This window comes from Chinchilla lanigera, unplaced genomic scaffold (assembly GCF_000276665.1).
Source record: "Chinchilla lanigera isolate Chin_1 unplaced genomic scaffold, ChiLan1.0 scaffold00178, whole genome shotgun sequence".
Classification (NCBI taxonomy): domain Eukaryota; kingdom Metazoa; phylum Chordata; class Mammalia; order Rodentia; family Chinchillidae; genus Chinchilla; species Chinchilla lanigera.
Window position 1 is genome coordinate 1112804 of NW_004955579.1, and position 12322 is coordinate 1125125.

General features: G+C 47.8%; 1 protein-coding gene across 1 annotated transcript in view; it reads left to right on the forward strand.

Annotated features, from left to right (window-relative positions):
- Wdr60 (WD repeat domain 60) overlaps window positions 1–11820 on the forward strand; it is a gene marked incomplete in the record, with an annotated part of 68333 nt that extends 56513 nt beyond the window's left edge. Inside the window, 8 exon segments of the mRNA XM_013509671.1 lie at window positions 2016–2129; window positions 2229–2290; window positions 2766–2817; window positions 5310–5370; window positions 7391–7490; window positions 7685–7816; window positions 8830–9053; window positions 11257–11820. Of these exon segments, the coding sequence (XP_013365125.1) occupies window positions 2016–2129; window positions 2229–2290; window positions 2766–2817; window positions 5310–5370; window positions 7391–7490; window positions 7685–7816; window positions 8830–9053; window positions 11257–11488 (977 nt within the window).
- Between the last annotated feature and the right edge of the window lie 502 nt (window positions 11821–12322).

The window sequence follows — 12322 nt, forward strand, 5'->3', positions numbered from 1 at the left end:
TACAGGCATGTGCCACCATGCCTGGCCCCTGAAAGATTATTTCTGATCTGATTTCCTCTATAGCTTGATGGAGTTGTTTCTTTACTTCAGTTGCTGTCATTTCAGAAATTTCAGGTGTGTGACTTTCAATTTCTTCTATGTCAATGTCTGATGGACTTGTTCTGGGTAGGCTGGAGGTCTGAGAGTGCATTTTGCTCCTTCATCTTGAGATTTTATATTTCAAAAAATTTTTATTTTTTTCTGTGATAATCTTTGTGAGTTTTGGTACTAAGTCACTATATCACTAGTACCAAGGCCTCGCTAGCAAAAGTCTGTACTTCAGAGATATCTTCTGTGTGTAGGAGATTCTTAGTTTGTGTCTGTCCCACGATCCTACCTTCCCAATTAATTAAGTAGGATGTCAGTTTCTGTTTGGCTCAATGCTCAGTCTTTTGGTGTAAGGCTATGGTGAGGTTATTACCCTAGAGCTTCCCAATACTGTTACACCAGGGAGAACAACTGATTACAACAGATATAATATTGTAGCTACAGTAGTACAATTATCAATAATGATAGCATCAAGCATAATTTAGAAACTGACAAACTGTGGTAACTGTTAATTTTGTACATTAGACCATAGGAGCAAATTCTATAGTTACATAACAGAACAGATCATAAATTAGGAGGAGTTTGTATGCAAAGTGTTTTCCCTTGTGAGAGGGGATTTACCCTGGGTTCCTCTGGATGAGCCTTTTCTCGTGTCCTGGGCACTTCCTCCACAGTGTGGGGGAATGGGCCAGGCACCACACTCTCTGGATTGAGGCTCCCTTGATGGCAGAGAGGTGACGGCTGGGGCTTTTCCCCTCCCGAGCAGCTCCTCCACGGCAGAGGGGTGGTGGGCCTGAATTGTTTTCTTATTAAGGTTTTTTGGTTTTATTTCTGCTGGGATTGAACCTGGTGCCTCATGCATGTTAGGTAATCACTCACCACCAACCCACACCCCAGCTGTCATTTTATTTCTTGCCTTTTTTGGGGGGGTCTATATCTTTCCTTGATTTCTGATTAGGTATTTTTATTTGGTTTGATTTTAAAGTGCTTCAGTTGCAGAATATTGAGCTTGGGTTGTCTTCTGTTTCATGCTTGTATTTGGGGGGGCAGTGAGAATTTTCATCAGCTGAAACCCTTCGATTTGTATCTCAGTATCTGTGTATGGAGTCTGACTTCTACTCCTAGGTATTCTGTAGATGGATACCCTACATCAAAGAGCTTTGCTGTGTCAAGATACACTTCTGTAATGGAGAGTATTGCTCTTGTGGTAGTGGTTGCTGAGTTGGTATGTCCCTTAGCCTTGTCTTTTTGTTTTTTTGTGGTACTGGGGGGTTAAACTCAGGGCTTGCACACTGAGCTACATCTCCAACCATTCTTTATTTCTTATTTTGAAACAGGGTCTCACTAAGTCCGTAAGTTGCCCAGGTAGGAATCAAATTTGAGATTCTTCCGCCTCAGCACCCGTGTCTGCTGAGTGCCAGATTGCAGGTGTGCATACCGCCACACTCAGCTCTATTAACCTTGTTTTTGCCAATGTCTGATTTCACTCCTCTCCTAGGCTGGTGCTGCTCTGAGACACTGTCCTGTATTCCTTCACTTTCCAAACCTTCCCCCAGCTGTGAGGGGACCATGGGACTCTGGCCTCCGAGTAAGGTTTCCCTTTCTGAAGTGGTTCTGTGTGAGCTTCCTCAGTCTTTAAGACAATCTTTTGATTGGCCTGTCTTGACCTCTGTCCCCTGCCTTTTGACCCTTGGTCAGCAGTGATGGCAGTAGCTATAGGAGGGTGTATAAGCTTTAGTGCGTGTTTCTCTTTTCACAGGTATTTGAGGTTTGTTGTCCCCATTTCCCTATAGTGCTGAAAACAAGGTCCAAGGTCATTTATTTGGGGCTTTTAGACCCACAGCCATCTGTATTTGTGCACATCAAGTATGAGTCGCATTTCTGAGGTGTATTACTTACCTGTGGGTGCTGTGGATTTTACTCTCCAGATGGAGTCCTGATGTCTGTAAACCACCAGAGTCCTCTTCAGGCGGTAGAGCCCATCTGCACAACTCCAAGCAGGAAGCAGAGCTTTGTGCTTTCGCCCTTTTCTACTCCGGAAGGTACAGGGTCCGTCCCTCCTCAAGTCCTTGCTCCGCAGAGATGAGATGTGACTTCCTCGTTTAATGCCACTTCTTTCCTTTCATTTCTGCTTTCATTAGGAGCATCAGGTTTGTCATTCCACATTGCTTCCTTGGACGAGAGTGGGGTTCTCAATGTGTGGGTAAGTCAGGCGCCCAGGCTGGGGAGGGAAAAGCACCTGTGTCTTGGGAAGGGCTCAGGGAAGGAGTCAGACAGTGATGCAGTCCTCTAACATGGGAGATCCAGAGCAGGCTGAGTATGCTGGTTCTGGGAAGTGGGGATATAGACCTTCACACATAGCAAGTTCAGGGCCCCTCCTGTAGGCCTCTGGGTGGTAAAACAGGAACATGGTGCTAGGGTCAGGGCTGAGATGAGGGCTCTTCCTGTGGGGGGAGATCTGTCTATTGGGGCGAGGAGTGAGGAGTGAAGAGAGATCAAAGTAGATGAATTAATAAGATTTAAAACATTAGCCCTAAAGTTAATGGCCAGTCTTTTTTCTGGAGCAATTGAAATTTTTAGGACTTAATATAATGTCCTGTCTTAACTGAGCTATTCTTTGCTTAAATGATATCATAATTAAAAGTGATGTCACTTCATTTTCAATGTTCCATTTTTAGGTGGTGGTTGAATTGCCTAAGACGGATATTGCAGGTTCAGTAAGTGATTTAGGTAACTATTCAAAAATTAATTTTAATATTTATGAAAATAAATAGAGATGAAAGATAACAATGCCTACTTTGAGAAGTACGTAATTAGCTACCTGAGAAATGAACACAGAAGTCCTCTCAGCTCTTGAGCATGTGCCTCGTTACGCAGCGTGGAAGATGCTGCTCCCTCTCTGTCCCTTGCTTCATGTTCTGTTCTGGATGAGCGTCGGTGTCTGCTCTGCACGCCTTTCCCAGAGTACTTGGAGTCAGAGTCTCTGCATCCTGCTCACTCTGCAGTTTCCTTCCTTGTGAGGGCTGGCATTTGCCCAGGCATGCCCGAACCCTGAGTGTGAGCGCAGTATGCCTGGGGGCTCTGTCTGGTGGAGCAGATGTAACTGAGATGAACCGGTGAGCACCTGTGAGAAATTTGCCTTCTGTATGGTGTGGAGCTCAGCTTCCAGTTGGATGGGGCTGAGAGACCCCAGAGGCTCAGCCTGCTGCTGCCCATGGTCAAGCAATCTGGGATTCAGACTCTGCCTTCTTGTTGCAGCAACAACCTTGAGCCCCTCCTTTCCTAAGGACAAGAACCCCATTACCTTGCTTGTGTCGGGGTGTCCCTGGGCAGGTCTGGGGAAGCATGGTGGGAGAGGTACCGGCGTTGTCTCCAGCTCTCCCGAGAGGGCAGTGGCTCTGTGTGTGGAGCAGTGGTGGTGTGACTTATGAGCCCGGGGCTGGGTCGCGTCCTGGTTTCCCGTGGACCCTTTGGGGCAGGCTGACTGTGTCAGTGGTGGCATCTGCTCTGCTGTGTGCTGCTTTGTCCAGGTCCAGATGTCAGGTTCTCACAGCATCGCAGGCTCAAGTTTCCTGACTCTCCTTAGTGTTTACACATTAGTGACGGGCACGAGGCCAGGTACACCCTGCCTTTGTGCCCAGTACATCCCAAGTGCTCACTGTGGGGCTGCCTACTGCTGGTTCATTAGGTGCCATGGTGCTTGTGTGTGGTCACAGATGGTGAAGGAGTTAGTGTCTCTGTCCACAGTGACTGAGAATCTGATTATTCTGCATAAAAAGTATTTGCATTAAAATGTTTTGTAGTATATGTGGGATGGTCCTCCGGAAGATGCAGAGCAGAGTGTATTTCTCTGTTAGAAGCTGCTGTTTGAAAGCACTCTTTGTCCACCCAAATTTAGCCCTCAGAAGGGGAGGGGACATTGTCCCTGGAAGCCGCCGTTACCAGGTAGCTCCCAGCTCCATCACACAGCCCTGAGATGCAGAGCCACGTATTTCCTTTGCTGTGAAAATCTCCACACAGCCAGGTCACAGCATGGTGTCAGGGAGAACAGGGCAGGAAAACATGAGCTGCAGATAGCAACTATAATACGGTTTCTAGAACAGAGGGTTTGCCAAGGCCAAGGCTAGGTCAAGGAGAGGGGGGATGACAGACCTGCCTTGCCTCTGTGGAACTTTCCTGTGTGACAGCTGTGACTATGACAGTGACAGCAACACAGGGACAGAAGTCCTTTCAGCTGTACCCTGGCTTAATCTCTATGTACAGAGGTAGGCAGCTCCTCAGCCCAAGTTTGAATTTCAGTATATTGAAATCGCCTCTTCCTACCTTTGCAGGAATTTAAAAAGGGAGGATGACACTGGCACATACTAGGAGGCAAAGCCAGTGGATGGCCCACCCATCAGAGTGAGGGCAAACGAGGGAGGGAGTATTCAGGCCTGAGAAATCAGCTCTGTGTCATGTTTGCAGGGAGGAAGCTGGGAACCCAACAGAGTAGTTGGTGGGGCTGGTGGAGCTGGGAGACCCCCGTGCCTGTTGGCAAAGCCTGGGGGGGTGCCTCAAGGTCATCTGTAAAGAAGGGGGCTCTGTGTGCTCCTGTGGGTGGGTGCTGCTGTGAACTTGAGGGGTGTTAGATGTGTGTGTACTGTCATCTGTGAAAGAGGCCCATGGGCCTGGACCCCTCCTCTATTACCTCAGGCCACACACAGCCGCCTCCCAGAAGGAGGGCTGCTCATCAGTTTGTACTTTGGTATCATTTCTCAACAGAGGTATTTAGGTAGTGAACCTCTTAGTTACTTTTCTCGTTGCTGAGACAAAATACCCAACACCCAAAGTTAAAGGAGGAAAGGTTTATTTAGTTCACAGTTTGTAGAGATTTCAGTCCATAATCATCTGGCTCCAAGGCAGGGTGGCATGACAGAGGGGCATTGCAGAGGAGAAACAATTCATGGTAGGTAGAAGGTAGCAGAGCAAGCAAAGACCCTTAGAAGCTTTTTTCTGCCCCTTTTATAATCCATCTAGGCTACTGGGATTACTAGGGCAGTATGAAGCCAATCAGTGAACCAATTTAGTAATTACCCACTTTTAATCTTAGATTCAGCTACCTCTGTAAAAGCCCCACCTAAGACTGCATGAGGCTTTGGGGGGACATCTGGACACAAGCCCACCATGAACAATTTTGATTTCATTCATTAAGAGGTGCTTTTATTCTGCGTGTCTGTTTCCAGGCCTCATCCCTGGAGGGAGGATTAAGTTGGTGCACAGTGCTGTGATCCACTTGGGTGGCAGGTGAGACGCCCTCCCACTCTCAAAGACCTGCTCCCTACAGAAGCGACAGGACCTGGGTGATGGCAAGTGCAACGAGTGTGTCAGTGTGTGTGACCAAGACGCATTTCCTCAATTCCACCTTTGCCATTTAATTAATTTATTTATTTTTTTCCTGTACTGGGAATTGAACTCACGACCTTGTGCTTGCCAGGCAAGCGCTGTGCCGCTGAGCTAAATCCTCAGCCCCTTTGCCATTTAATTTATTTATTAGTAAGTCAGTGTAATAGATACATCTTCCCATATACAACTGATAGTTTTTGATAAAAAAATGCTTCCTGTCTTTTCAGTTGATCTCTTTGACTGTTTTTCATCTTGTTCTAATGGAATCCTGAAGTTAAACTTAGATGAAGTTTCAGGAACCAGAAACACCGATAGAAAGTTTTATTTAGAAATTGATGCATATAACTTAACGTGACATACAAATTCTTAGTAAATGTGTAAATATTATTTGTGCTATTTTTATGTTCCATATTGACTTATTCCCAAAGATATCGTTCCTTGTCCTTAACTCAGGGCTATTAACGTGTGAATTACCCCTCAAAAACTTAAACAGTAGTCTCTGAGCCCAGTTCCTCCTCCTCACACAGAATACCTCTGGTTTGTGTTAATGAATTTACATCTGATTTTAAATCAACTTTGGTTGATTTACATATAATTTGAAAAGCAAATCATTTAGTTTTAACAAATCATCAAATATACTGCAGAGCCTAAGGCACGTGGTTTCTGCAATCACAGACCCATGGGCCCCACCGTTCCCTTGCTGAGCTTCTTTAGGACTATTTTTATCTGTGCTATGACCCTTCTCACTCATGCCTTGTGTTATATTTACTTTATAAATTTCTCCAGGGTGTGAATGTGTACTTGGAGAAGGAAAGCATCTCAAGTATCTGATGCCTGTCTTCCCCAGACCCTTAGTGGTGTCTCCTTTCTGCAAGAAGAAGGGTGTTCTGGAGGAAGGTGGGGCAGGTGTCCAGGTTAGGATGGCCTCAGGTTTGAAGCTGAGGCATCCAGGAGGCATTTGTCACCATAGCAGGACCTCAGAGAGGTCTAGACTCCCTCATCTGCTGATGGGGACATTACAGTCCCATGCGTGGGAGAGAGCAGAGGAGCTAGGAGAAGAGCTGAGAATGGCCAGACCCTGACTTCTGACTGGGCAGAAGGGCTGCTGGAGTAACTGGGCTCCTCTCTCCTGGCAAGGATGTGTGCTGCGTAAAGGAAAAATGACACTCAAGCTGAATGTGATTGTTAAGAAGAAAGGAAAACCTCTAAATGCCAGGAGCAAGGACAGACTCAAGTTAGCGATATAAGCTTCAGAGCTGTTGTGTGACAGGCTGGAGGCAGACGTCAGGCCTGCGCCATCACAAGCCTTCCCCTTGTGCCTGTGGCTGGAGCTCTGGACAGGATCAGGAAGTGCTGGCCTTGCTGGGGTCCAGGAGATGGAACTTGATGCCCCTCAATGTGAGCAACAGGAGAGCTCACTGCAGCTAGGGGGTGTGTGACAGCCCCATGGCCTGTGGACCTGCGCATGGCGGGCAGAGAGGTGCGGGGTCCCGGACAGCAGTGGGCACAGGGACACTGCCTTTAGGGAGGAATACTTCACAAGCTGGGGCTCACAGGGCTCCCACAAGCAATCTGCAGAGATGTGTTCATGCATAAAGAAACACCTAACACACAAAGAACTTGGAGCTGCTGTGCAATCTAAAAACCCCGTCAGAGATGAAGCTATTATTTATTAAGCAGTTAAATAGCAGATTAGACACAGCTGAGGAAAGAATTAGTGAGCAGGATTACCTGCAGCAGTTATCAAGCCACACCAGCAGGGAAAAAAGGCAATAGGAGACAGAGTGGTTAAATCACAGGATGTTGAAGTGGCCTTGTCTTTATCTTGTGATACGCATAGGACCAAGCGAATGTTCAGTCAAGTGAGTGTACCATCAAGCTTTCACAGCAAACGTGTGCTCATCTCTGCTTTCTTTTTCAGTCTATCTCATAAAGGTAGTGAGTTTGGGGGTCCCACACAAACCCTGAACATCAAATTTCTGCCTTCAGACCCTAGTCACTTTATCGTTGGCACAGATGTGGTGAGTAATGTTTTACATTTCTTTATGTTCCTCACCCTTGTTCTCTCCCAGAGGTACCTGACACATGTCTTTGTCTAAGATGAACTTACTGCTGCTTTGTTATAGTGTTATTCCCACTGTTTCAAGAATAACATCTTTGCCCGGCCTCATACCTAATACTTGCCTTTGGTCTTTCTTGGTCTTTCTATTACTAGGGTCTTATAACTCATGGCACAAGGCAGGACTTGAAAGTATCTCCCAAATCCTTCAAACCTCAGCAGTGCGCGTTAGGAGCAGTAAAGGTTAATGTGATCGACTTCTCACCATTTGGAGAACCGATATTCTTGGTAAGAAAGGGCTTCTTACAGCCCCAGTTCTTTTCTGTGGCATTATCTGCCTATTTGGGCAGCAGGACACACTGGTCCATTGGAAAGTCTTTTTTTTGGGGGGAAAGTCTTGAAAGTTGATAATTTATAGGGCTACAACTTAATCATATATTAAGTTTCAGGGGTCTAAAAGAGAAAATATGAGGTTTAAATAACAAAGAAATTAAAACATTAACTCAGGAATTTGATTCTCTTAAGGAATTCTTTGTTCAATTACTGATTATTTAGAATCTAACAGGTGAATGTTAAATGTCAGGCAGCTCTGTGGTGCCTAACCCAGTCCTGAGTGCCTTCCTATTCCTGCCTGGTGGCCATTAACCCTTTAAGGGCATGCTGGGCTTTAAAATTTGTTTCTAGTTGGGTATGGTGGTACACGTCTATAATCCCAGCACTCAGGAGGCTGAGGCAGGAGCATCATCTCGAGTTCAAGGCCAACCTGGACTGCATAGTGAGACTCAGGCCAGCCTCAAAAAACCAAAAAGTTTCTTTTTATATTTTGTTTTTACTCCCATTCTCATTTTCTTTCTTTTTTATTTTTACTTTTGAGTATGTGAAAGATTGTTTTTCTCTTTATAAACAGTTGGTCTTTTACTAAACCCACTAAGATTTTGTTTTCTGAAAGTTTCAGTCCAACAGAAATATATAACCACATTATCAATGCAATTTTTTAGAAAGGTGACTTGTTTACTTCCATGGAGCCAACTTCATGAGTTTCACTTGCATTGGTGGGGCTCAGTTCTATTAAAACGAACACTGCTTATGGCTTCACCACTGTGCTGATTCTCAGGGTGGGGAGTCCTTCCGCATCAGAACTTGACAGGTGCTCAGCTTGGCAACTCATGAGGACGCAGTTTTGTGTCAAAAAACAATACAATGTGCTGTACAAACTGCAGAAGCAAATGCTCTGGAAACAGCCCCTGGCTGCTCTGCTTCAGTTACAGAGAGGGGAGCTAATGGTTGTCCCTGTCACACAGGCTGGCTGCTCAGATGGCTGCCTCCGGCTACACCAGATGAGCTCCGAGTGGCCACTGGCACAGTGGAACAGCAGCACCAGGGGGCACGCCATCACCGGCCTGCAGTGGTCCCCCACACGGCCAGCTGTGTTCCTGGTGCAGGATGCTGGGTCCACCGTGTATGTGTGGGACCTGTTGCAGAGCGACCTGGGCCCTGTGGCCACACAGCCCATCTCCCCAGACAGGTGAGTAAAACCAGGACAGGTCTGGGGGGCAGATGGTCCAATCACCTCACTTTTTCTTGAAATTCTACCTTTTGTGTCAGATTCTCCTACTGTGAAGGTTTGTGATAGCTGGGGAAGGAATCTCACTGCCCTTTTGTAAAGAGGAGGGTAGAAGTGGCCAAAGACAGGTGACAGCGTGGCGGAGTGCAAGGGGTATACGAATAATACCTAGCAGCGTGTTAAGAATTGAATTTATTTAGTTTGAGTACTAGGTATATTGACATTATCCTAATTATTAAAAAATTCATCAGGAGCCAGGTATGCCTATAATTCCAGCTATTCAGGAGACTGAGGCAGGAGGATGGCAAGTTTGAGGCAGCCTCAGCAATTTAGCAAGGCCTTGTCTTAAAAAAAAACCTCAAGAATCATAAAAAATCTGGACTATGATTCACATGTGAACACATAATGTACCCACAGCTTGTGGCTCCAGAAAGTCTGTGAGTCTGTCATTTGTTAAGCAGCACAGTATTTACTGACCCCTGACTGTCCCTGGGGCTGGTATGGGGGAGGGGAGGGGGGGGGTGGATGACCAGGATACAGGAGGAGCCTAGAGTGAGTTAGAGTTAGAGCACATGCATGTGAGAATGTCACAGGACAGCCCCAGGGCAATCTAAGCATTCCTTTCCCTGAGCTCCTCCTGTGCAAGTGCTTGAGTTAAAGACGTAATGTTTGTGCTAAAGTATTTCTTCATAGCTGTAAAGAGCCGAAAAGGAGGACATGAATGAGGAGGCAGGAGTGCAGGTCAGACTCAAGCAGGACTGACAGCTCCCAGAGCCAGACTCCAACGTGCTGTGGTGCCTGCAGTCCTGTCCCCTCGGGTCTGACCATAGCCTGCAGCCCTGCCTGGAGGATGCCCAGGAGCTGCTGGTGCCTGTGCGGTGGATGTGGGTCTTCTGCCCTCTTTGCCTGGTTCTGTCCACCCTGCCTCTTGTCCAGGGACAGTTCCTTTTTTTTCTTTTTGAGATAGGGTCTCGCTATGTAGCCCAGGCTAGCCTTGAACTCACAGCAATCCTCCTGCCTCAGCCTCCTGAGTGCTGGGACTACAGGCTTGGCCACCATGCTCTGCTTGCCCAGGAACAGTTCTAACCGGGGTATCCATGTTTGTTTGAAATGATGTCTCATCCATGAACTGCATCTCATCCGTGCCCTCCAGTCCCGATGCCAGGGAAGCCTTCAGGGTTCGTCTCCATGGACGCCCTTCTAGGCTGCAGCCGTTAGACTCACCTGCGTTCTTCAGAGGTGCTCAGTGCTGAGTTGAGGACAGGGAGGCGCTGTTTCCTGTCCTGCTCCTTGGAGTCTTCAGGCCCACATTCCCCTCCCCTGAGGCCATGCAGCTCTTCCTGATGGTGCCAGGGTCATGAGCCCTTTAGTTGTTCTGTCTTCAAGCTGTGGCACCAGCAGGTCCCTGCAGCTCTGCCTGCAGTACTGTATGTGGGACTCATGTGGTCCCATGGTGCCAGGGCCACTTGGGCACAGGACACATCTACAGGACACCTGAGGGCAGACAGCACCCTTGGGGACTCTGCCTGTGACTGCTGGCCCCCCAAGAAGTTCTCTGGATGCCAGGGTCTACGTGAGGCTTTGGAGTCCTAGGGGGTCTCTGGGCCTGATGACCCCAGCTGAGCCTCACAAGACAGGTGGTGAGCTGGGCTGGGCCAGTCCAGGAGAGGAGGGTGGAAACAGGAGGCCGTCTGGGTGGACTGGACACCTCTGGCAGGGGAAAGGCACGGAGGATGGAGGTGGGGTCAGGTGAAGGCTGAGGGGAGGAAGTGAGGTCGGATGGGGCCATAGGCACAGGCATGGTTGGTGGAGAGCGTGGGCATGGCCTGGCATGGGGTGGGGTGCCGAAGAGGGAGGGGAGCCACTGAGGGCTGTTCACTCCTGAGTGGGGAGGGAGGGAAAAGCAGCAGGTGAGGCCACCGTCCAGTGTGTGGCAGTGCGTTCTTCTCAGCCACCTTCACAAGCAGTCTGTCTGCGTACCTCTAAGATGCAGACGTAGGTTTGCAAAGCACTTCCTATCAATTTCCATACCTTTGTTTCTAGTCTGTCTTTTCAGCTTGACTATTGGTATTTTTAGAAATTCTCTTGTTTTCCTCAATCGGAGGAGACAATTTGGAAGATTCAGACCCATGAGAGTCCCATGCGTGTCCCCTCTCACCTACAGGCTGGTGGCCATGACTGTCCTGGGGGAGCCGGAGAGGCCCAGCGGCAGCTTCCTGGCCCTGGTGCTGGCCAGGGCCTCAGGCACCGTGGACGTGCAGTACCTGAAGAAGAGGTGGGCAGCCACCCAGGCGGAGGAGAGCCAGTGGCTGCGCCTGTTCCTGCAGGAGGCTCCTCTGGAGCGAGGCCGTGGAGGCTACGGGCATATCGGGAGGGCGGAACTTGTGTATCCCTGAGAGTCAGTCTTACATCTGTGTGCACTGTACTCTGTATATAGCATATGCATGTCCTGTACATAATTTCTTTTACAGAAGATTACTTCAGTATTGCCAGTCATTATTTTTGAATGGAAATAAATGAACATTTTTATACATACTAAACTTCAGGAGAAATACCGAGTCATGTCCAGTATGCTCTTTTCTGAGGGTATTTCTGGTTATTTTTAGAAGGGCTTTAAAATATCGTCACATTTTTATTAGATTTAAACAACCCACCATGAAAATGTATTTTCCTGGACTATTTTCTTATTCATGCATACAATGATGATTAAAGGGAACTACTCCACTGACATGACCTTGCCATTGTGCTTACTTAGAGCTTGTCTTGAGCATTGAGTACCTGAATGTCATCCACAGGGCTGAGGCAGACACGGTGTTATGCTTTAGTGTTGTCTTTGTGTAGGCGTAGTATGAGTAAGTACTCTTGAGTCTTGTGTCTCAGAAGTGGGGCTGGACAGTGCCTTGGGCCATCGGTGCTGCTGTAGAAAATGCCTCAGAGAGGCGAATTATAAAGGCCAGAGTTGTTTGCTCATGTTCTTGAGACTGTGAAGCTTAAGACTAGGGTTCTGGTGAGGCCAGAACACGAGGAGTGGGGAGCACTGCACTGCTGGGTCCTCATGAGCAGGAGGTGGGGACACAAGGGCAGAAACACCCTTGAGGGCTCTGCCTTCTGCAAGGCCCATCTTATACCACCACTGCCTCGGGGTTTTCCAGTCCCAATCTGTGACTTTTAAGGGGACACAAACCTCAGCAGGAGCAGAGGAGGGCAGTTCCCACCTCGTCTCCCTGCTG